General features: G+C 47.6%; 1 protein-coding gene across 2 annotated transcripts in view; it reads right to left on the bottom strand.

Annotated features, from left to right (window-relative positions):
• The window catches only part of DOCK1 (dedicator of cytokinesis 1), a 513605-nt gene that overhangs the window by 102499 nt on the left and 388015 nt on the right, over positions 1-23091 (bottom strand). For both annotated transcript variants that reach the window (XM_039250757.1, XM_039250758.1), the window contains exon 30: positions 3686-3764. In XM_039250757.1, coding sequence (XP_039106688.1) covers positions 3686-3764 — 79 coding nt within the window. The remainder of the gene's footprint in view (positions 1-3685; positions 3765-23091) is intronic.

Below are 23091 nucleotides of genomic sequence, written 5' to 3'. Positions count from 1 at the left end.
TAAAAGTGTCAATAACCTACAAGTTGCTCCTTTTGTTTTGGGAACTCACAGGCCCCCCACGCCTGGCCCCCCACTGCACCCCAGTCTGCTGGCAATGGCCTCTTGTCGGAGCACTGGTGGGAGGCACAGCCACTTGGGGGTGCGTCCTGAGAATCACAGGCAGGGGCTCGGCTACAGCTGTGCGTTCATGGACTGGGACACAGGTACCCTCTGGTGGGGGTGTTGATTATAGGGGAGGCTGTGCATGTGTCTGAGGCAGGGGTATGTGGGAAATCTCTGTGCCTTCCCCTCAATGAACCTAAAACTGACATTAAAAAACAAACAAAACACGTCTTGGGGCACCTGGGTAGCTCAGTTGGTTCAGCGTCCGACTCTTCGTTTTGGCTCAGGTCATGATGCCAGGGTCATGCGATCAAGTCCCACATAGGGCTCCCCATTGAGCTCCCCACTGTTTAAGATTCTCTCTCCCGCTGCCCCTTGCTCCTGCTTGCACTCTCTCTCTTAAAAAACAAAAAACACCTTAAAAATCACAAAAAAATAAGAACCAAAAAATGGTATACAATGCATGATTTGAGGGGTGACAAGTAACCACAGCCATGTGTGTTGACCCACCTGCGAAGGCTGTGACTCTATGTCTGAACTTGAATGAGGTCTCGGGGCTAGATGATAGCAATAGCTAAGCTTCTCGGTTTAGGCAGTTTTACTGTAGTTGTGTAGGAGGAAGTTCCTATTTGTAGGAAATACACAGTACGACATCGGGGGGTGTGAGGTTAAGAGTCCTTTGTATGGTAGTGCCAGGCCTGAGAGGCAGCTGGGCAGGAGCACAGGGAAGCAGAAGGGGAAGAAGCAGGCAGGCCTCCGGGCTGATGAGTGGAAGGAGAAGGAAGTGCCAGTAGAGAGAACCGTGCAGCGATCACGAGGATGTAAGGACATAAAACTGCACCTTGTCAGAGCACCAGCTGCCTGGAGCTCACAGTGAAGGCTGCCTCCCTCACCAGGCACTCAAGCCCTACCCCTGGGGGTGGGAAGGGGGGTGGGCTTCAGCGTGGAACAGAAATCCATATGTACTTCACACTCACTAAGGGGCAAGTTGCTAGGTTGGCAGCCCAAAGCGCATGTGGGGGCGAGGGAAGCATCCCCTGAAACACTGAACAAGAGTAGCAATAACGAACGGGCTGGGAAAAAGGAGCCCACACTCACAACAGCTGCTCTTCAAATACACAGCAATCTACCCAGCAAGTAATGGGTGAGGCTGATGTGGATAAAAAGGAGAAACCAAATGATAGACACAAAAAGAAGACCTGAATATTCCTGTATGGGATGGGACAAAAGAACTACTGCAGAGTATTCCACCCGTACTGTAACATTTTCCTACCTTTCTTTATAAATTCAAGAGAGCCCCAATTAAAATAAAAGCATCATGTTTCAAAAGCAAGGTTAACAAGCCAATTTTGCATTTCACATGGAAGAGGAAATACAAAAGAAGAGCCAAGATAATTTTGCACTAGGACAATAACAGGCAAGCCCTGGCTCTGATAGCTGGGTATAAAACCTGTAGATAATAACACAGGAAACAGAACGGATACACACACATTTGCAATTACGGTTTTTTTAAAAAATATTTTTATTTATTTCTAGGAGAGAGAGAGAGAGAGACAGCGTGAGCAGGGGAGGGTCAGAGACAGAGGGAGATACAGACTCTGAAATAGGCTCCAGGCTCTGAGCTGGCAGTCAGCACAGAGCCCGACGCGGGGCTCGAACCCATGAACCACGAGATCATGACCTAAGTGAAAGTCAGACACTTAACTGACTAAGCCACCCAGGCATCCCTGCAATTATGTTTTTTGACGGTGGCATTTTAAATCACTGGGAGAGAAGAACCTATTCATGAAATGAAATGGGAAAAGTCAAGTTAAACTCTTACCCTAGCACTAAGTAGAGAAATCCCAAGTAGATCGAACATCAGGAAGTTTAAAATAATTTAAAAAAAAAAAAAAGCAGATCAAGGTATTAGCAGATACTAACCACACAAAATTAAAAAAATAGTTACATTCATAACACTGAGGCAAAGAAAGATTTGCCAAGCAAAACATACAACCCAAAAGCCACAGAAGAAAGGACAGATTCGACTGCTATATTAGGAATTTCAACTTACAGAAAAGTGTGACAAATAGCCCAACAGGAAAATGAGTACAGGAAAGGATCGGATGGTTCTTGGTAGAAATCACACTGCTAGTATGTATTCTCAGCCTAAGTAGCAATCAAAGAAATTCTAACAAAAATAAGAATCAACAATTTTAAAGAAATTGGTATTGGAGGTGATTTTAGACAGCGACTGCTCTCAAAGGTTAGCGGGACTGCACATTGCTATAGTCGGGTAATTTGTCAGTGTCCGTTCTCGTACTATTTCATACTACTTGGCTTGGCAATTATGCTTCTGGGAGCCTGTCTTACAGCAATGCAGCACTGAGATGCACTGCTTGCAACATGGACAAACTGGAATGTTCTGTAGGTCATCATGGCAAAAATACCTGCACAAATGTTGGTACATTTACAGTGCAAAATGTCACAGAACAGAAAAAATAATACAGAGTATAATCTGATTTGCGTTAAAAGCAAAAGAAAGCGTACATAGGTCTGGATAAATGCATAAATAGGCATCAGGAAGGGCACACAATTAGTGAAGAGTCACCCTGCAAAGAGGAAAAGGGTGGGAAGGGGTCTTGCATGTTTTACTTGACGTGCTGATTTACAGCACATGAATATTTTACAGTGAGAATATATCCGTGCTTGTAGGATATGTGAAAACAAGCAATAAAGCAGAGAAAATGATAAAAACTTAAAAGTCGTAAAGAATAGTAACACCTCTAGATATACAGTTCGGGATCTATTATTGTATACTTACATTCTATAATGCAGATAAAATAGACATTTAAATTTTAACAATTATAAAAGAAATATGGGCATAGGTTCCTTCTCAGTGAACTATCCTGCCCAGGAAACTAATGCCATTGGCATCCAGATGCCTTTATTCTTAGTAAACTTTAGTAAGCTAAGTAGTACAAAAATCACTATTAGCAGAGATACATCCAGAGTGTAGTGGGAGGGAGAGCCTGCATTGACGATGGGTGGGAAATCATGCCAGGCAAAGTCAGTCCTTCTCACTCACTCACACACATTCCCACCACCTCCTTCCTCCCCACCCCTGTGGGCACTGAAGAAGCAGGGCCAAAAGTGATAGATCAGCTGACCAAGGCCAAGGCCATGTCCAGAAGAGTCTGTGCCTGGTAAAGGCCAGTGCGAGGAACACAGAGCCAGGGGGGCTCAGGGATGTGAACCAGCTTTGCTGAGCCTTCGCTCCCCACATCGGGGCGGTCCGGGTCTGAGACAGCCCCCTCAGTTACAGCAGCTGCAGGCGGCCCGGCTCAGTTCCTACGTGTCACTCTGACTCGGTACTTTTGCTCTGAAACAGCTCCATCTCTGTCCTTGTGAAATTGAGCAAATACTCCAAAGGCATAATTTTCAATCCCTGGATTCCAGCGGTACACCTTGTAAATTCCATTGCCATACCTCGGATGGGAAACCAATTAGGTTCGAGGATTCGAAATGTTAAGATATTGGCTCAGACCAGCAATTTGTTTTAGCATGATTTCCCAACAAAGGGTATGTCTACCTCTCCTCTTACCTGTAGCTCAAAGTTGGCTTGATCCAGAAATTTTTTATTCAGCATATCTGCATACTGATTAATCGCTCGCAGGAAGACTCTGAAAGATCAAGAGAAAATTACATAATTACACACTTACGCTCTGGCACCTTTGTAGGGCTTGGCATTTCAATTAGATACAGCCCAAGACAGTCTGGAAAGTGAACTCTCTAAGTCCTGTGAAAAGCTGTGAGGTTGTGCCAATAAAATCCCAGAGAATTATATGCAGATGTTCTCCAAATTAATCAAGGAAATTAGCACTTGCAGAATCAAAGAAATGGACCAAAATAACAGCATCTGAAAGTAACAAACGAAAAGTATCACTAAAAAACCTATTTTTTTTTTTAAAAAAAGAAAAGAAGGAAAAGGTGCAAATTAAATCTTCTTCTCAAATCACGATGTCTTCATGGTATTTTATTAAATTGGTCTTTGCTTAGCTGGCTTTTTACAGTTAAGCGTTTGAAAGCACTGTTGTACACCATCTATCAGGCTCGGAGCGGTTGACATAGTCGGGTACAGCTTATTTCAGTGTCATCTGTCCTGTGTTCCAAATGTTAATTTTGGTAGCTAATTACTTGTTTAAACAAAATAAAGAAAGCTGTAGTAGATGTGTAAGTGATTTAACAAGAATGATAGCAGGAACTTTAATTCATCGATCCATCGATAACGTACACCTTTAAGCACCCGGAGCAAAACATCACATCCTTCAACACCTTGAGTTTGACATTTCTATGACGAGATAGGTAATTTGGGAGGGTATGAATGACCCCCGAGTACTAAGCCTTCCACCAGCTTGTTCATCCTGTAGATTTGTCTTACTGCCCTTCAGGGTGTTTACAATAATAAAGCTCAGTCCAGATACTTCTTTTTAAATGACCCTTCTCCTTTTGCACAAAGGCGGGATGCAAGAGGAATTAGCATTAGGTCACAGATAATAAACTTAATTACACTTCCTCTGTTTAGACAGCAGGAAGCAGCCAGAGAGGGTAAGAGAAATCTAGGTTACGTCCCAGGAACCAGTGCTCTCTGACTATCTCTTTAGCTGTGCATTCCTGGAGAAACGCATCCCTGCCTGTCTCAGAGCCACTAGAGGCCAGGTGGCCTGGGAGGAGGGAGAAAGGGCCTCTCCACCTTGGGCTTCAGGGAGGGCTCCACCCCACCCTCAACACTGCAACTTCTCTAGCGCTCCAACTGCTGGCAGCTGGAAGACAGGGGGTTTGCAGACAGCATTTCATTAAGGAACCTCTCGGTTGGATCCAGGGCCAAAACAGGTGTGACAAATGGCCTGTGCTGGAGTTTTCTATCTCAAGTGCTGAAGAAAAGTGTGGCAGGAGTTGTCTGAATTCCTCCCTGGTGACATTAAATAGAGCCAGAAAGGAGGCATCGTGTTTTAAGCGACTCCCAATGGTGGGACGTAGGGATCCCAGCCTTGCCTGTTAACGGGGAGCACAGATTGGGAAGTGGCATCCATCAGCCGGAGGGGTGGCAGGTATCATGGCTATCAGATGCCCGGTTAAATGTGAAAAGTAGCTCTCATGGCTGAATTTTGTGATTTATTGAGAAAAGCAGAATACTTAGGGCATCCTGACAAATTGATACAGGACCAGGATGAATATCGCTAAATTTAGGACACACCTTGGGTATATATGACACCTGGCGCCCCTAATAAGCCCTCCGGTCCTGGGATGGGGTCTCCTGGGCCAAAGTTAGCCCTCAGAAGTACAAGACGTGTGCCTAAGGAGACAGTGGTCTGCCCTGCCCATGTGACCCTTGGCGACAGGGTTCAGAGAGCATCTGGGGACCTGTAACCGCATTAATCTCGGCAACCCGAGAAAGACCTCCGAATGTCTGTGGGACAAGACCACTTCCTGTCATTATAGGGGTGATTGCCATGCAGCACAAAAACCTTGGGCTGATGACCATGGACACATTTTTTCCCCCTTAATTTTCCCTTCAGTTTCAAAACTCAGCTGTTCACTAGGGTACCCCAGGGTCCTTCTGAACTTTAATGAAGACCCTCTCTCCATGCCTCTCTGACAATAAAGGCAAGTTTACTAGAACATGCATTATTACTACATGGTAATTATTCTGCCTCAAGATAGCACCCAAACAGTTACAATATGCTACTTCTAATTAAGGTCTGGAGCAATTTCAGCTGGTTAAATAAAGATATTTCTCAAAATGACTTTTTTAAAAAAATATGCCATGCTGAAATAATATGAAGGCCAAATGAAAACTTTTTAATGAACTGACACTGAGAAAGTGCAGGGCTGAGAGAGACTCTATAATTTAGGCTCACTATACATTTTTTAAAAAGGGAGGGCAAAAAGCAAATAACAGAATGTGAGTCGTAGCAGGACACCTCAAGGGAAGATCAAATAAAACCCAACATTAATACCATCAATAAGGGTGAGCTGCTCGGGCTCAGTGCATCCAGGGCCACACACTTTCTAGAAACCATCCACCACCCAGGACACACACAAATTATACCCCGCAGCCCACACTAGAGGGAATTAAAAACTGAGCAATGCCAAGTACATCTCAGGATCAATCCATGATCTAACAAGGCAAAAAGAAACAAACAGGGGTTCACTATTACATAAGAACATCTTTTATCTGCTATAATTCATGGACTATTTCTAATAAATGTTAAACTAGAGAAAATAAATAAGAAAATCACATTAGAAGCTTCTGCATAACAATCTGCTTTCAGTCACAGAGGAATATGGAATGAATCACAAACTAAGCTGAATGCCTGGACAGCTGGACGCCTTTCTAGTTTGAGATGAAGAGTTCAGGCCAGTTCAACACAGCTCAAGATCAAGTCCTTTTTGCTGAGAAGCAATGAAAGGGAGGGTGGGTATGAATGGGTTGGCTTTGTAGTGCCTGGTGACTGTTTGTAGTGCCTGGTAGAACTAGGCTCAAGGACAGGGAAGGCCTCCAGACTGTCCCCAAATACTCCTATCTGCTTATTCATTCATGTGCCTACAATGCTAAGTCACCACCCAGCATGGCTATGTCCCCTAGGTGTCCGTCTCAGGAACAGATGGATGGGTGGGTGGGAGGATGGATGGATGGATGGATGGATGGATGGATGGATGAGAGGGTGGATGGATGGGTGGACGGATGGGTGGATGGACGGATGGAGGGTGGATGGAAGAATAGGTGGATGGATGGATGGATGGATGATGAATGGATGGATGGATGAGTGGATGGATGGATGGGTGGATGGAGGATGGGTGGATGGATGGATGAGAGGGTGGACGGATGGGTGGACGGATGGGTGGATGGATGGATGGAGGGTGGACGGAAGAATAGGTGGATGGATGGATGGATGGATGGATGGATGGATGAGTGGATGGGTTGATGGGTGGATGGAGGATAGATGGACAGATGGATGGAGAGCGGATGGGTGGATGGAGGGCGGATGGGTGGATGGAGGGCAGATGGGTGGATGGGTGGTTGGATGGGTGGATTGATGGATGGATGGGTGGGTGGATGGTTGGTTGGATGGGTAGATGGGTGGATGAGTGGTTGGATGGATGGTTGAATAGATAGATAGATGATGGATCAATGGATGAGTAGCCCAGAAGTTCAGGCTAGGATATTTGGTAGCCACTGATCTCTGTGGAGTCTTTACATTCTGAGTAGATTTTCCACTGTGGAGTTTAGCTCTTTTGAGTTTCATTAACCAAATTTCTTATTAGGCACCTGGCAGTTATGGTTGGGGACTGTTCTATCATTCTTGCCTTTACCTCCAGAGCTGGTCCCCTCATTCTTTTCCACCTCAAGAGCTAGTTCCACCTTCTCCTCTCTACCTCCAGAGCTGGTCCCCCATTCTCCTCTCCACCTCTGGACCTTGTTACTTGATGGCAGGAACCTTGTCTTTTATATATCAAGATCCCCCAAACCATTTAAAAGGACCCCTGGGCACTATGAATATTCTGTAGTATTATGCTCTAAGGAACCATCAGCCTCTACCTGAACTAAAGAATCTCTCAGAGCCAGTGGTGTGTCCAGGACTGGTACCAGTCAAACACAACAAAACAAAAGCAAACAAACATATCCTGAGCCTGCCCCAGTGCATAGAGAGAATCCAACCTCCACGTCCAATATTACCATACATAAGCACGGGATACCATAAAAAGAGTCACGCATGCTGTTCCCCATGTTCCTAGCTCCTAAGAGCACGAGGGGAGGGTGCTGCAGGGGACAGAGGGGGCCAGCAGTGGAAGGTGGGAAACAGTACAGACTGGCACTGACACTGCTCTGCCAGAAAACTGAGGAACTCAGGAGAAGATTCATAACTCTGTGAGCCAAGCAAGTTATGTCTATTCCCAGCTGGGAAGATTAAGTAATTTCTAAAAACACAGCTAATGGTGTGAGAATCAAATGCTTTCATGGATGCTGTCCCACGTGGTCAAAATGATTAAGAAAAAGTGTGAGCCCATATTTAATAGTTACTTTCAATCATTTTTAATCTTTGGATGACTTTATTTATAACCTAAAATCTTGGAAGATAAGACCAAACACAGAAATAAATAATGTAGAGAGAACCACAGGCAAATTATGTCATCTCAAAAAGATTAGAAAAGCCATAAGGTCTAGATGTACTTTCTCTAAGACATTCAAATTATTCAAAGCAAATGACTGCAAATTTTATTTTTAATAAAAGGAAAGGGCTTTATTTATTTCACTCTTCCTAGTAACTGATTCCTGTCTCCAGGAAGTCCAAGCCATCATCTGTACCAAACCTATTACAACAATCCCCATTTTCAATCATTAGGGGCCAGTGTGAGGTAGAGCTCATTCCCAAACCTCAGACAATTAAAACAAGCAAACAACCAAAAACAAACAAACAAACAAACAAAAAACCAGGAAGTTTTCCTGACTTCCTTCTCTTCTACCTGGCTGGTTAACCACAGTGAGCTCCCAACAGAAACAAAATGGCGCACGGTAATCCCTAATGGTGTCAAATATAAACTGGAGTGTTGTCCACACACCCACATACATACATCCATTTACAGTCTTAATCCTATTCTTTCTATCCATTGTCTATCACCTATCTCTCTCTCTCTTTTTCCCTCCCTATCAACCAATCAATCTTTTCACATCCGTATAAACGTTTAGCCTCAAGAACTTTACAATGCCTTTCTGTCCATCTCTCATCTACCTGTCAATCACCCACCCATCTAGTTACCTATCCTCTTCATGTTCACGTAAACATTTAGCTAGAAGACCTTCATAAAGTGGCTCAAGTTTTTGAGATTCACTGCTTTTCAAATGAAAAGCACTCACTGTGAAGTCCCTGAGTTCCGTTGAACCTCAAATTTAAGGGTCTTGTTGGTTTAAAAAAATTTTTTTTTAACGTTTATTTATTTTTGAGAGACAAGTAGAGACAGAGCACGAGCAGGGAGAGAGGGAGACGCAGAATCCGGAGAAGGCTCCAGGCTCTGAGCTGCCAGCACAGAACCCGGCATGGGGCTTGAACCCATGAAGCGTAAGATCATGTCCCGAGCCAAAGTCGGATGCTTACCCGACTGAGCCACTCAGGCACCCTAAGGGCCTTGTTTTTTAACTTTGAGATTTAAGGGAACTAAGAGCTATCACCACATCGCACAAAGTCATTTTAACACCATGATCTCCACTGACACTTGGTAAAATGCTAAGGAGCATTAGGTAGAAAGGGGCAGACATGCCCTCAAGTTCTACGCTTTGGCACATGTTTAGGAGACAGGCTGGGCGTGTGGAGCGAGGCTCAGCAGACGGAGGCGACCGCGGAGATCTGAGCCTCTCAATCACAAGCATTTCACAGAGAAAATCCTGCAGGCCTCGCCTCTGGGACCGCATCCCTTGCACGAAAAGGGACTTGGATGCCATGAGGTACCAACAGGGGACGTTTCCAATAAGCTGCCTAGTGGAAGGCAGTATGTGCAGAGCAATAAAAAGTAGCACAGTCCTAAATAATTACGTGTTAATTGAGTAGAGGGGAACTTAGCGAGTGCAACATAATCAGGAACCAATTTAACTATTAGAAGTTCCTGGCATAGTTACAGTCGCTAAAATGACTTTATCATGACAGGGCCTCAGGCTTTTCTAGAATCTCTGTCACCCAGTGTTTGCTGCCAATAAAACTGGAAGATGCAAGCCTCATTACGACACAGGGAAGAACAGCAAGAAAGGCACTGAGCTCTGTAGAATACAAAGCCCCATGTCTCAGACGGTGACGCAGTGATGCTGTGGGGTGTTTCATTCCTTCCGTAAAGGTACTTTACGTTACATAATTAGATTGTATAGTTCGTTATGAGGGTATTTAAATACCTCTGGCATTAAGACGAGAGGCGCTTTGGGGGGAAAGAAAGATGTATCTTTTTGTGAAAGGTTTTGCCCAAAAGAAGTGGAAGAAAGGAAAGAAATGAAAAGTGACAGATTCTATCCTTGCAGAACAGGAAAAGGAGCCGGAAAACTGCCTGAAATGGTTTCCGCATAACTCAGGAGGGCCAGGAAGGAGGGCAAACTTTGGGACACGTGTAAGGAGACGCAGAGAGCATCCTTCAACCAGCCGGCGGGAGGGAGGCCACGTCTCACACCTGGCAGAGTGGCCCCTTCAGTCAAGGCAGTGACCAAATGGGGTCAGCCACTTCCCTTCAGGGGACCCCGAGTGGCCAAGACACATGCGCACAAGGACGTGAGTTCTAGGCAAGAACCCGGGGTTGGATGCCCGGAAGGTGGGGGACCTGGGTGGACCCGCTCCCCCGTTTGCGATTTGGGGTGCAGTGGGAAGACCAATGTCACGAGAGCTGTCCAGGAGTGAGGCAGGAAGGGGTGGCTGGGGTCAGACTTGTGAGAGGTTGGAAACGCGAGGGTACAGTGTGCATGTGACATGGGGGCAGGGGACTTAAAGCAGAGAAGGGGCAGCAAGGTCAAAAGATCCAACTGCCATTTGTTCCCCGACTGCACTCAAGGCATTTCTCTTCGTGAAGATTTCCTGATTTCTCTTTTCAAATCAGGTTTCAGCATCTGCCAAACTTTGAACTAAAATCCAAAGTGCTGTGCACCTTTCTGCTGGCAGCCCCGCTGAAGTGGGCTCAGCCCATGGTGCACAGAGAATTCCCAGGGGGCATCTGCTGGGGACGAAGGCCCTGTCACCCCTGCCTTGTGACCCTGCACCCCCCTCCCCCCCGAGGCAGAGTTCTCGTGGCCTCGCCCACCTGTCCGACACATGCTCCGTCTCTGGGTCCCATCGAAACAGAGCTTGTGGCCGAGAAGCCACCTTGGGTTGAGGGTGAGAACCCCTGATGATAACCGGGACTCGCCTAGTTCTGGGATTCCTGTCCTGCGCGGCCACCCCTCACCTCTGCTGCTTTGCAGAGTGAGCATTCACTGAGCACCTTGAACATGTCCGGTAAGTTCTGTCACTTTCATAAAAATTATGCCATTTAGTGCTCCCAAGTCCTGTGGGGTAAGAGTTACCTCCTATCTTACACAAAAGGCTCCAAGAGACAGACAGAAGCACGTGTTCCCAGAAGGGCAGAGCAGGCTTAGACCAAGGCCATGACCGGTCAGCATACCATGCAGCCTTCCCTAGGAAGCTCAGTCAGTGCGGTCAGCACAATACAAATAAATCCCTGCAATTACTTTGCTTTTCCGTTGTACTACGGAAACTTTCCAACACACGCAATAGTAGATGGCATATGAGACTCATGCACCTTCCCTGGGCTTCAATGATTACCACCTCTGCACATTTCATCCCCCACCGCAGCCCGTACCCCCTCACATTATTGCTATTATTCTTTTTCCTTAAGGGACTTTAACTTTCAAGCAGTTTTAGGTTCATAGCAAAGCTGGGTGTACAGCACGGAGTTCCCATATGCTCCCTGCCTTCCCCCACTACCGGCATCCTGCACCAGAGGGTTTCTTTTCCTCAGTGGGTGAACCCACACTGATATGTCATTATCACCCCAAGTCCATGGTTTACATTCGGGTGCGCCCTCAGTGCTGCGCGTTCTGTGGGTGGGGACGAATGTGTAGCAGCGGGAATGCTCACTGCAGGATTCTGTGGAGTCGCCTCAGCGCGCTGACCATGCTCCGGGCTGCACCGTCCGTCCCTCCCTCCACAGAGTCCCCCGCAATCACCATCGTTTTGCTTTGTCCAGGACACTATACAGTTGGGATCAAACAAGAAGTAGTCTTTTCAGATAAGCTCATATTATTATTATTATCATATTTTCGAAGTCCCCTTTGGCCAGGTCTCAGATCCTTAATGCTTAGGGGGCTTTGTAGCAAGGGCCAGCAACACATTCTCTTGTTGGGCTCTTTTCTTACGCAGCTTGGCGGCAGAGAGTGCCTGCCTTCCCCAGAGTGTACGGGTCCCTCACAGTATCAGGGTGCACAGCGCCCCGTACCACTTGCTGATGCTCAAGGTGCAGCCCTGGCCACTGGGTGGTTTTGAGTAGGTCAATGCTCTCAGAGCCTCGGTCTCTACCTATGTCAAATGGCTATTGGGGGGCCTGAGGGGCTCAGCTGGTTGAGCATCCGACTCTTGATTTTGGCTCAGGTCATGATCTCACGGTTCATGGGATCGAGCCCCATGTCAGGCTCTGTCCTGACAGTGTGAGACCCGCATGGGATTCTCTCTTCCTCTCTCTCTCTCTCTCTGCTCCTATCCTGCTTACATGCTCTCTCTCTCTCTAAAAATAAATAAATAAACTTAATTTTTTGAAGGTTTATTCATTTTTCAGAGACAGAGAGAGATAGAGTATTGATGGGGGGGAAGGGCAGGGAGAGGGAGACACAGATCTGAAGCAGGCTCCAGGGTCTGAGCTGTCAGCACAGAGCCTGACGTGGGGCTCAAACTCACGAGCAGTGAGAGCATGACCTGGGCTGAAGTGGTATGCTTAAATGACTGAGCCACCCAGGCGCCCCAATAAGTAAGCCTTTTTTGAAAATAAAAAATAAAATGGCTATTAACACCAAGCACGCTAGGCTTTCATGGAGTCCCGGGTCTGCAAGGTAGCAGGTGTCCCGTGAATGGCACTGATTACTATTATAACTTGAACACGTACAGGTCTGTCAACTACATACAGACAAACTGGGATACAAATCCCACGTCTGTATCCTCACCAGGCTGGCTGTGTGAAAATGCTTCCCCCACCTCGGCTACAACACCTCGGCTACAATAAAAACTTGTAAAGAACTGTGGTGAAATGCACGTAACGTAAATTCATGCTTTAACCATTTCTAAGCATATGGGTCAGTGGCATGAAGTAGAGTCACATGGTGGGGAAGCACCACCTCCGCCTGTCCATAGAATGCTTGTCGTCTTCTCAAACTGAAACTCTCAACCCATTAAACAATTCCCCAGTCCCCCCGCCCCCAGCACGCATCCATCTAATTTCTATTTCTAGGAGTCTGACCATCCCAGGGATGTCATATAAGTGCAATCGTACACCACTTGTCCGGCTCTGAACGGCTTGGGTCGCTGAGTATAATATCCTCAAGGTGCATCCACGCCGGGGAAGGTGTCAGAACCTCCTTCCTTGTAAGACTGAAAACTACTCCGTGTGTGGACGGGCCACACCTCATCTATTCGTCCATCTGCAGAGGGACATGGGGTCTGCCTCCATCTGTGGCTACTGTGAGTAACGCTGCTGTGAACACAGGGGCACAAGTATTTGTTCACGTCCCTGCTTCCAATTCTTCTGGGTCTATTCTCGTATGTGGGATTGCCGGGTCACATGGGAATTCTCTTCTTAATGTCTGACAAGGTGTCATGCAGTTTTCCACAGTGGCTGTGCTAGTTCACATTCCACCAACAAAGCACAGGGATGCCAATAATTTCACATCCCCAGCAGCCCTTGTGAGTTTTTGGTTTTGGGGATGGTTGCCATCCTCATGGCTGTTAGGTGATCTAAATAAAGTTTTATTAGAACACAGCCACACTTACTCATGGAGGGATTCTCTATGGCTGTTTTCCCACTACTACAGCAGCGTTGAGTAGTCGTCTCTGCCAAGTTGTCTGGCCCTTTATAGAACATTCTGCCATCCCCATGAAGCTGTGACTCACTTCTGATCTGTCCTCTAGAATTGTTGTTGTTATCGTCAATGTTTATTTTAATGTTATTATTTTATATTTTTATAAAAAATGTTTATTTTTAAGTGAGTGAGAGAGTGTGGGAGGGGCAGAAAGAGAGATGGAGACAATGAATCCCAAGCAGGCTCCACACTGTCAGCACAGAGTCTGATGACAGGCTCGAACTCATGAACTATAAGATCATGACCTGAGCTGAAATCAAGAGTCAGACACTTAATCGACTGAGCCACCCAGCGCCCCTGATCTGTCCTCTACAGAGTTTTGGAGACCTCTTTGCCTCTCTATGGTTGGGGCTGGGGCTCACAGCTATTTCTTGGTCCTCAGAAGACATGTTCATCAAAAAGGCCTTAGAAACACCTCTCCAAACCCCCCAGGACAGACACATGAGGAATGTCTACCAGCAGACGCTTGGAAGTGAGAATCCTCTGTCACCAGAGGAGGCAGAGAAGGAATGGGTATATCTTGACTGGTCATGACAGATAAGCAAAGGTCATGGCTCCCCCGAGACCCCTCCACCGGCACCTTGGGTCCATCTGGCAAGCCCCTTCCCTCCTCCTCCGGGGCCCTCCTGTTACTCCCGTGATCGCTAACTGGAGGGGTCAAGGACAACCATGGGTGGATCCGTCACACAAGCTAGATGGCAGAGGGAGGAGGGTGGGGGGTGATCACTGCCTCATCTGTCAGGCACGGATCCACACTGCCTATGCAAGAGCGTGTGTCAGATTATCTGTCACCAGAGTTTTGGGCTCCAAATATGTGGGAACAGGAAGTGGAGGGTAGGAATGAGGAATCAGGAGCTTCTGTTTGGTGATGAAACATTTTGGAAATAAGGAGTGGTGATGGTTGTACAGCATTGTGAATGTAATTAATGCTAATTTATACACGTACAAATGGCTAACATGGCAAACTTTAAGTTATATACATTATACCACAATGAAGAAAAAAACATGAGAAGGAAAGGGAACCAGATATTTCCAGAAATTGCAGCTGTGGGAGTCATGATTTCTCTATCCATAACTCTATCAACAGTGTGACTCAGCTCCACGATTGCACACACACACACACACACACACACACACACACACATTATTTAGGAATAAGAACTTCTGGCCTTTGTTCCCCAAAGAATAGAGTTGTTCAGATCTCTTCTGGGAGGAGGTGAGGCATTAATGAATAAGCATAAACATAAACAGAAATAATAACAACAACCACCACCCACCCAGATCCCTTTATAGCCCCAGTATGTCGCTTCTCACTTAACTCAACACATGACAGTGGTCACAGACAGGACGTGTCCCGGATTTACTGCGAGTCCACAGAGGGTCCATCTCTGCCGAGTCTTTACTCCCTACAGCACAAAGCAATGTATCTCATGGATAATAGGATACAGTATAATTGAATCCACCTAGTGAGCTCAGGAAAAAATTAAGTGGTTGGAGGCCTTGAGCCAATTGTAGGGTTCAAGGCAGGAATTCTAAGGAGAATCTGGGATCATTACAAAGGGGAATGCCTCTTTCCAGTTACTTCCAGCCTGGAATATCCCAGCCATGCTGGGAATTTATGCTGGTTCATTTTCAAGGCTTGCTAAAGGGCACTGACATCATTTAGCAAATGAACGTTAATTTGCTTTAGGTTCATTTGTTACAGGCTAAAAACTGGGGCATGTTTTTTGCCCTTCAGGGACCCAGGTGCCCGGGAAGGTTCTGAACGGGACCACCTGGCAGTGGGTGACGCTGTACCTTTCCCCATCCTTGTGGGCATTTGGCTACTTCTACTTGCTACTGGTTTAGTTTCTCGCTCACTAGGCCAGGTGGGGCGACTGTGGGTATGTCCCCCGCGGAGAAACACATGAGGACGTGTAGAAGTGGACAGAGCTGGGGCCTTGGGCTCTGGGCCTAAGTCACATTCCTCACTTACAGGCTATGCAACTTTGTGCAAGTAAGCTAACAACTCTAAACTCCAGTCTGGTGAGTCAGGGGATTAGAGGAGTCATGTTTGTAAACGGCCTGGGGCGTATTCACTGTTTAATAAGTGGCAGCTACTATTCGGGATGTGATGAAGATAAAAAAGAAGAAGGTGTTGGTCTTCTTTTTCACTATTTGTTTCAGAAGAGGCCCCCGAACGATCTCCTTCACTTGCAGTGGGCAAAGAAGAAATTAGGAGACCAGTGTTCACAAAACCTCAGCTGTTGTCAAGCTCTTAGAAAGTCTTAGAGCTAAGCTCTTTGATTTTATTGTAGCTCAGAAATCTCATCTCTCAAGTGTTGAGTGTATGGCGCTTTCTTCCGCCATCTTTGTCCGTGGAGAGCAGCCCCGAGACTTTCTTGGAAGGGATTAACTTCCCAAGGCAGATGGAAATGAATGGTCTGTGCTCAGGTCCTGAGACTGCTTTCCTAACAGAACCAGAGACGGTGTCAGTGCAGGGCTGGGGCTCACCCCTGCTTCCTGGCTTGACAGGTATCAGGTGAAGGTTACCTGTCTCGGGAGGCTACCATCTTGGCTGGGTTTCTGCTAGAACACAAGTTACCCCAAACACGGTGGCTTGAAACAATGTCCACTGATTACCTCTCTATCCCACAGGTCAGAATTCCCTGGAGGCTCAGGGAGGACTTCTGCTCCGCTGAGCAGAGGTCACATAGAGCTCAGGTCAAGGGCCAAGGTGGTTCTCATCCAGAGGTTCTGATCTTCCAAGCTCATCCAGGTTGTAGGCAGAAGCCAGTTCCTTCTGGTCGGAGGCGCCTGGAGGTGGGAGGTCCTTGTTTTCTTGCTATCAGCCGGGATGCATGCTCTGCGCTTCGGGGCTGCCTGCATTCCTTCTCACATGGTCTCTCCGTCTTCAAGGGCATGGGCATGTTGTAACCTTCTCAAGCTTCTGATCTCTGGCTTCCTTCTTTTGTTACCAGTCAGAGAAAACTCTCTCTTTTTAAAGGGCTCTTGTGATTCCATTAGGCCCACCTCCCTATCTTAAGCCTAATTATTAAGGTTTCTGATATCTGCACGATCCCTTTCTCCATAACAAAAGTCACGGGAGGGGTCACGCGTGCTGTTCATGGTTCCACGCACACTCTGGCAGAGGAGATTCTATAAGGAGGAAGGTCCTGGAGACCCTCACTGATTCATTGGAGCTACAAACCTCAGAGCCAGCCTGGGTGTCCTGGCTCCTATAGCCTGAGACTAAGCCCAGAGGGACAAGATGTCATCATGGAATTCATTCTTTGGCTGGCTCCTGTGCTGCCCTGAGTATTTGTGACAAGGTGAAAGACTCCATGTAGGTTAGGGGAGGTTAGGAGATAGAGCTCAGATATGATCCTGAGCCAGGTCTTGTGACAATGAAGTGGCTCTTTTAGGAGGCCACTATCTGCAGTCTACTGAGTGACACTTTTTTTAGTGTTTTGTTATTTATTTATTTTGAGAGAGATTATTGAGAGAGAGAGAGAGAGAAAACATGCAAACAGGGGAGGGGCAGAGACAGAGGGAGACACAGAATCTGAAGCAAGTTCAAGGCTCTGTGCTGACAGCACAGAGCCTGATGTGGGGCTTAAACCCACGAACCGTGAGATTGTGATCTGAGCTGAAGCTGGATGCTTAACAGGCTGAGCCACGCTGGCGCCCCCACTGAGTGACACTTTCTATTGACTGGAATAACCTTGTTCTAAGCCCGTGATGTCATCTGATGCCCAGCTTATTTGGTCACCAGATTCAGTGTGGCAGCCCAGACCAAAGAGCTCAAGAACCGCATAATGATTTTGTTCCTCATGTAGTCCACACTGTGTACTTAAATAGTCATTCACATTTACATAATTCCTCTGATCCACACTAAGCAGACCAGGCTGTCTTTTGACTGAGGGCACATTTCCCATACCCATGTTATAACTCAGGCATGGAAATATAAAATTGAACAGTATCACTTCCAAGGTCGGACAACATCCCATCTCAGAGGTGGGCAAACCATAGCCCGTGAGCCAAGTCTGGCCCACTGCCTGTTTCTGCAAATAAAGTTTTATTGGCACATAGCCACACCCATTCATTTAGATGCTGCAACAGAGAAGGCACGGTCCACAAAGATGAGAATATGGTCTACTATTCCATCAAATGATATTCAAGGTTAGAAGATATCATTACCTACTCCTACCTCTAACAACAGTTTCCACTAAGGTCTCTAATAAATCCTTCCCTATTTTCTAATTTTAACCTACTCCTTTTTACCATTAAGACTGTTTGATCTTGTTTCTTTCCTGGATGACACAGTCAGCATCTCCATAACCTTGGCCACAGCTATCAAGCAACCCGAAGCTTTCCCCGAAACGGAAGCCCTGGAATGCGATTTGGGAGCCTGGTTTCCCAGGCTCAGTTGGTGTCGGAGGCAGCTGGGTATGCCGGGTAGAGCAGGGGCTCCAGGGATAAACAGTCTGCAAGGAAATCTAGGCTCCACTGCTGACCGGCTACAGGTATCTTCAGCTGGCTTCCTTAGCTCCCTCATCTATGAAATGGGTATCAAGAGTACATCTACTTGCTAGATGGTGAAGTTCAAGGAGCTAAAATGTGTGCAGTGCCTGGGATGTTCCTGCAAATGCTAAGTACCACGTGAGTGTTAGGGAGTCTGCCAATCACTCTCAAGTGCTTCAAAAGAAAACACAAGTTTAAGGCATCTGCTGGTAATCAGCTGGCTGCTAACTTTTTTTAAATGTGTAGTTTGTTTATTCTGGGAGGCAGGGAGAGAGCACAAGCACAGGGATGGGAGGTGGGCAGAGACAGAGGGAGAGAGAGAGGGAATCCCAAGCAGGCTCTGTGACGCCAGCGCAGAGCCTGATGTGGGGCTCAAATCCGTGAACCTCAAGACCATGACCTGAGCCAAAATCAAGAGTCAGACGCTCAGGGTGCCTGGATGGCTAGTTAGTTAAGTGTCTGACTTTGGTTTTGGCTCAGGTCATGCTCACATAGTTCATGAGTTGGAGCCCCACATCGGGCTCCATGCTGACCTTGCAGAGTCTGCTTAGGATTCTCTCTCTGCCCCTCCCCTGCTCACACACACTCTCTCTGTCAAAATAAATAAATAAAATTAAAAACAAAAAAGAGTCAGATGCTTAACCGACTGAGCCACCCAGGCACCTGGGCTTCTAACTTCTAATGAGAAAATCACATCCCAGAGGAGTGCTTTGGCTCTCCTTATCTTGACCAAAAGCAGAAACATAACAATAATAATGGTTAGAAATTATTCTCTTTTGGGGCACCTGGGTGGCTCAGTCGAGTGTCAGACTTTGGCTCAGGTCATGATCTTGCCATTCCCGAGTTTGAGCCCCACATCGAGCTCTGTGCTAACAGCTCAGAGCCTGCTTCAAATTCTGTCTCCCTCTCTCTCTGACCCTCTCCTGCTCGTGTGCTTCTCTTTCTCTCTCAAAAATAAATGAACATTAAAAAAATAAAAATTATTTTCTTTTGTGAATTTGTGCTTTCATAATGACTAGAATGGAACAGAATTGGGCTCACAGTTGAAACCAATGATTTGCAAGGCACACAGATGAGCTAAAACATGACTCTCCCCCAAGAATCTGAGGAGCCTGGTGTCAACAGGGCTTTCTCAAGCCTGAGCCGGTGTTGTCGTGTTATGTCCCTGTTATTGAGGATCCTGGTTGCCTGATGATGACTATAGGCTTCAATGAATCTTGCTTCCAGAATATTTTCCCAGCACCTAAAATTACAGAGGGGTGGGGGCTTCAACGAGTGTCCCACCAGTTGGTGAAGAAGTGTTTCTTCATAACTGTCTGTGTAGTTGACTTTGCTCTGAGACTTGCCTTCATTAAAAGCTGAACAGGTAACTTTCACTCATTTTTAATGAGGAACAACTAACAATATCTCAAAAAAAAATCCAAAAAAAAAACAAAACGAAAACAAACCCTAAGACTTGCCTTTGGCCAACTCCCAACGGCATGGCTCGCCCCTTTACGGACGTGCGACCTGCTGCTGGACCGGATCAAGGCCACATCCACAAAATGGGCCGTCTGTGGACAGCACATGCACCCGTCTCCAGTCCCACCTGGCGCCCCGTGGCGGCAGGACACGCCCTACCCTCTGGAGCTGCCCCTCAGGAAATAAACTTTCCAGGCTTTTCTGAATTCCCATATTGGCATGCTGTTTAATGAATGCCCAATTAATGGCAACTATGAGATGACGGGCAGATGACAGTTAGGGCTGCTTCATGTGTCCCAGGAGATGCGGCTGGTGCTAAGCTGTCAACCGAATTTGAGATGGGTTATTTCTGCTCAGCCCGTTCTCTCTGTCATTTCAGAGCCAGGGGTTGAAGGCATCAGAAGCAGATATCTCTTCCCACAAGGATCTCCTCTCAATCAGCATCCACGTTACACTTCTCAATGGCCTCAGTACGTTTATCTTCCTGATGCTTCTCGATCTGGTGACACCACACAGCTAAGCTGGGGAGAGCCACGGACCTCTCCCGCCTCCTCAAGAATCACGAACCAGCTCTGTGTGAGCAGCACCCTTCCTATAATCGCGGCTCTTGTCACCTCTGCCACCATACCTCACCTTGGAGGGGCTGCACAGGAGTGAGACGCACAGTGGCTTATTTCACTGTTGACCTTGACACCACCCAGCAGCCGGAGAAACGGTGAACAGAGGCTGAGTGCTGAAATGCACGGCTGGAGGAAAGCAGACGCCTGCTCGCCACATGAGGACAGGAGGGCCGACCCAACAAGCAATTTTGGGGGGCACCTGGCAGGCGAGGGGCTCCCAGGTGCTCTCCTCCACTCGCTGCCTGGACCTGAAGCATCCATGAGGCTGGCCCTGGTGGCTCGGCCGGAAGATGCAGAGCAGGAAGAAGCAGCCACATTTCTGCCCGTCTTTGTCCCCCGCCATCGCTCACGGGCCATGGGGCGTGTGGGTAGAGGCTGGTGAGCAGACGCAGGCACCCTCGCCGCAGGGGAAGCCCCCACAGGTCTGACCTAGCTGCCTGATGTCGCCACGGAGGCACCCTTTATAGATAACATACTAGGTTCGAGGAGATACTGGCAGGGAGAACAGTTCAAACAGCCTGCCTTCGTTTTAGCACAATGGGCTGAAAGAAAATACGTGCTTTGCTGGAGCCCCAAAGCATCTGTGGCAAGCCGGCCCCCACTGCAGGGGCCCTTGCGGAGAGGCCAGGGGTGCGGGCGAGGGGCCAGAGCATACATGGCAGTGGACGCCCGGGCAGGGATCACACACCCGCTTGGCGGCATGGTTGTGACGAGGTCACGCCTCCAGCCTTCCCAGCAAACAGGAGCTGGCATGCTGGACAAAGCAGCACCAGACAGCAGCGGCCACAGAACCCCAGAAGGTCCTCAGGAAGTCTGTGCAGACCCCACGTCCCCCACTCTACCCCTGCGTGAGGCAAGGCCTGGGAGAGAATGGGCTTGGAGAGAGGGGATGTTGGAGGAGGTGGGACTTCCTTTCTTTCTTTTTTCGAGATAGAGAAAGGGGGACAGAGAGAGTTCCTAGCAGGTTCCACACTATCAGCAGCATGGAACCCGATGTGGGGCTCGAACTCACAAACCACGAGATCACGACCTGAGCCAAAATCAAGAGTCAGACGCTTAACCGACAGAGCCCTCCAGGCATCCTGGAGACAGAACTTTCTACCTATGGGAAGTGACTGCAGTTCACCCTGTAAGTGTTTGACTTGACTGTTCTATGGAATTCTCGGGGCTCTAATGTGCGGTGACCCAATGACATTCAGGAGCACCCTGAATTTGCAAGACTGGGAAGGGCACCAGAGATGCTCTCATCCAGGGCCGGAGTGCAGGTGTGCCACTGACCATCGTCTCTGCTCAGCCTTCTGCACTGGCAAGCCCTGCCCCAGCCATGAGTAGGCCACCATCAAAGGGGACAGAGGGCCGAAGGGGGCCAGGGCTCTCTGCAGAGAGGAGGGCAGAGCTCTTTCAAGAATGGGGTAGGGGGTTCAGCAGAATCAACACCCTTCTCAGTTCTCGAGGCTGAGTGGTCCCACTTGCCTGAAGTATGAAGCAGCATCAGAAATTTACAACCGCAATCAGGCTGAGATTTTTACATCAAGCTAAAGAAAATCTTTATGAAACTGCCATTTAGAACACAGTCCACAAATGTCAAGTTAAATCAAGAGGAAGGTGCAGCCCTCCAGCTTTGTGCCAACTTATTCTCAGGGCCATAGGCAGCCATCACCTGGAATCCCAGGCCCGTGCCTGCCCCAGGCTGGAAAGAGGGGAGGCCAAGGACAGGAAAAGTCAAGCTGACACGTGACTGACAGAAGGAAGACCAGAAGGAGTCCTAGCATTTTTTTTTTTTTTAATGTTTATGTATTTATTTTGAGAGAGAAAGGGGCAGAGGCAGAAAGGGAGAAAATCCCAAGTAGGCTCTGCAATGTCAGTTCAGAGCCCAACGTAGGGCTTGAACTCACGAACCATGAGAGCATGACCTGAGCTGAAACCGAGTCAGACGTTTAACCAAGTGAGCCACCCAGGCACCCCTGGCATGTTTATTTTTAAGTAGGCAATTCAAAAGTGATATTCCTGAGTGTACTAGCTTCCTGTGGCTGCTCTAACATGTTACTACAACTTAGTGGCTTAAAACCCAGATGCATTATCTTATAGCTCTGGTGGCCGAACGTCCAGAATGAGACTTCCCGGGCTAAAAGTGAAGTGTCAGGAGAGCTGCGCTCCTTCTGGAGGCTCTCGAGAAGGTTCCAGAGGCTTCCAGGGTTTGGCCTTTTCTGGCTTCTCACAGTCTACCTGCAAGTGTATCAGATGGCCCCCTGCCCTGTAATATAACCATTGTCAGGAACCGGGGATGAGGCATGGAGCCCTCTGGGGACCCTTATTCTGCCTACTGCACTGAGGTGCTCAAGCGAGCTGGCACTCAGAGCACCTCTGCTGGTCCCAAGTGTCCAGACGGTGCATTTCTCCAGCTACCGCCGCCTGAGGTACTTCCCAGGGGTCTCTGTTTCCCACTCTTCCTTCCACAGCAACGACCTCCTGGAAGGTAGAACCCACTGGCAAGCCGCTTTCTGTGTTCTCCATACCATCCTGTACTTTACGAGTTCTCAGTGAACATCACAATTATTGATTATTGATTACCGATAACTGCATGTGAATAACTGTGCCTGCCCGTCACTCACATGGCACTTTCTACACTAAATGGTGGGTATAGTCCAGGGATCGGCAACCTTCTTCTGTAAAGAGCAATGAGTAAATAAGGCAGGCTCTGCGGGCCATGTGGTCTCGGTAACATGCTGCTGTTACAGCAACCACGGCCAAAGGGAAAAATCAAATGAG

Source organism: Hyaena hyaena, unplaced genomic scaffold (assembly GCF_003009895.1).
Source record: "Hyaena hyaena isolate Hyena2069 unplaced genomic scaffold, ASM300989v1 scaffold_380, whole genome shotgun sequence".
Classification (NCBI taxonomy): Eukaryota; Metazoa; Chordata; class Mammalia; order Carnivora; family Hyaenidae; genus Hyaena; species Hyaena hyaena.
The sequence above is the reverse complement of the archived record's forward strand: the minus strand, read 5'-3'. Positions and strand labels throughout refer to the sequence as shown.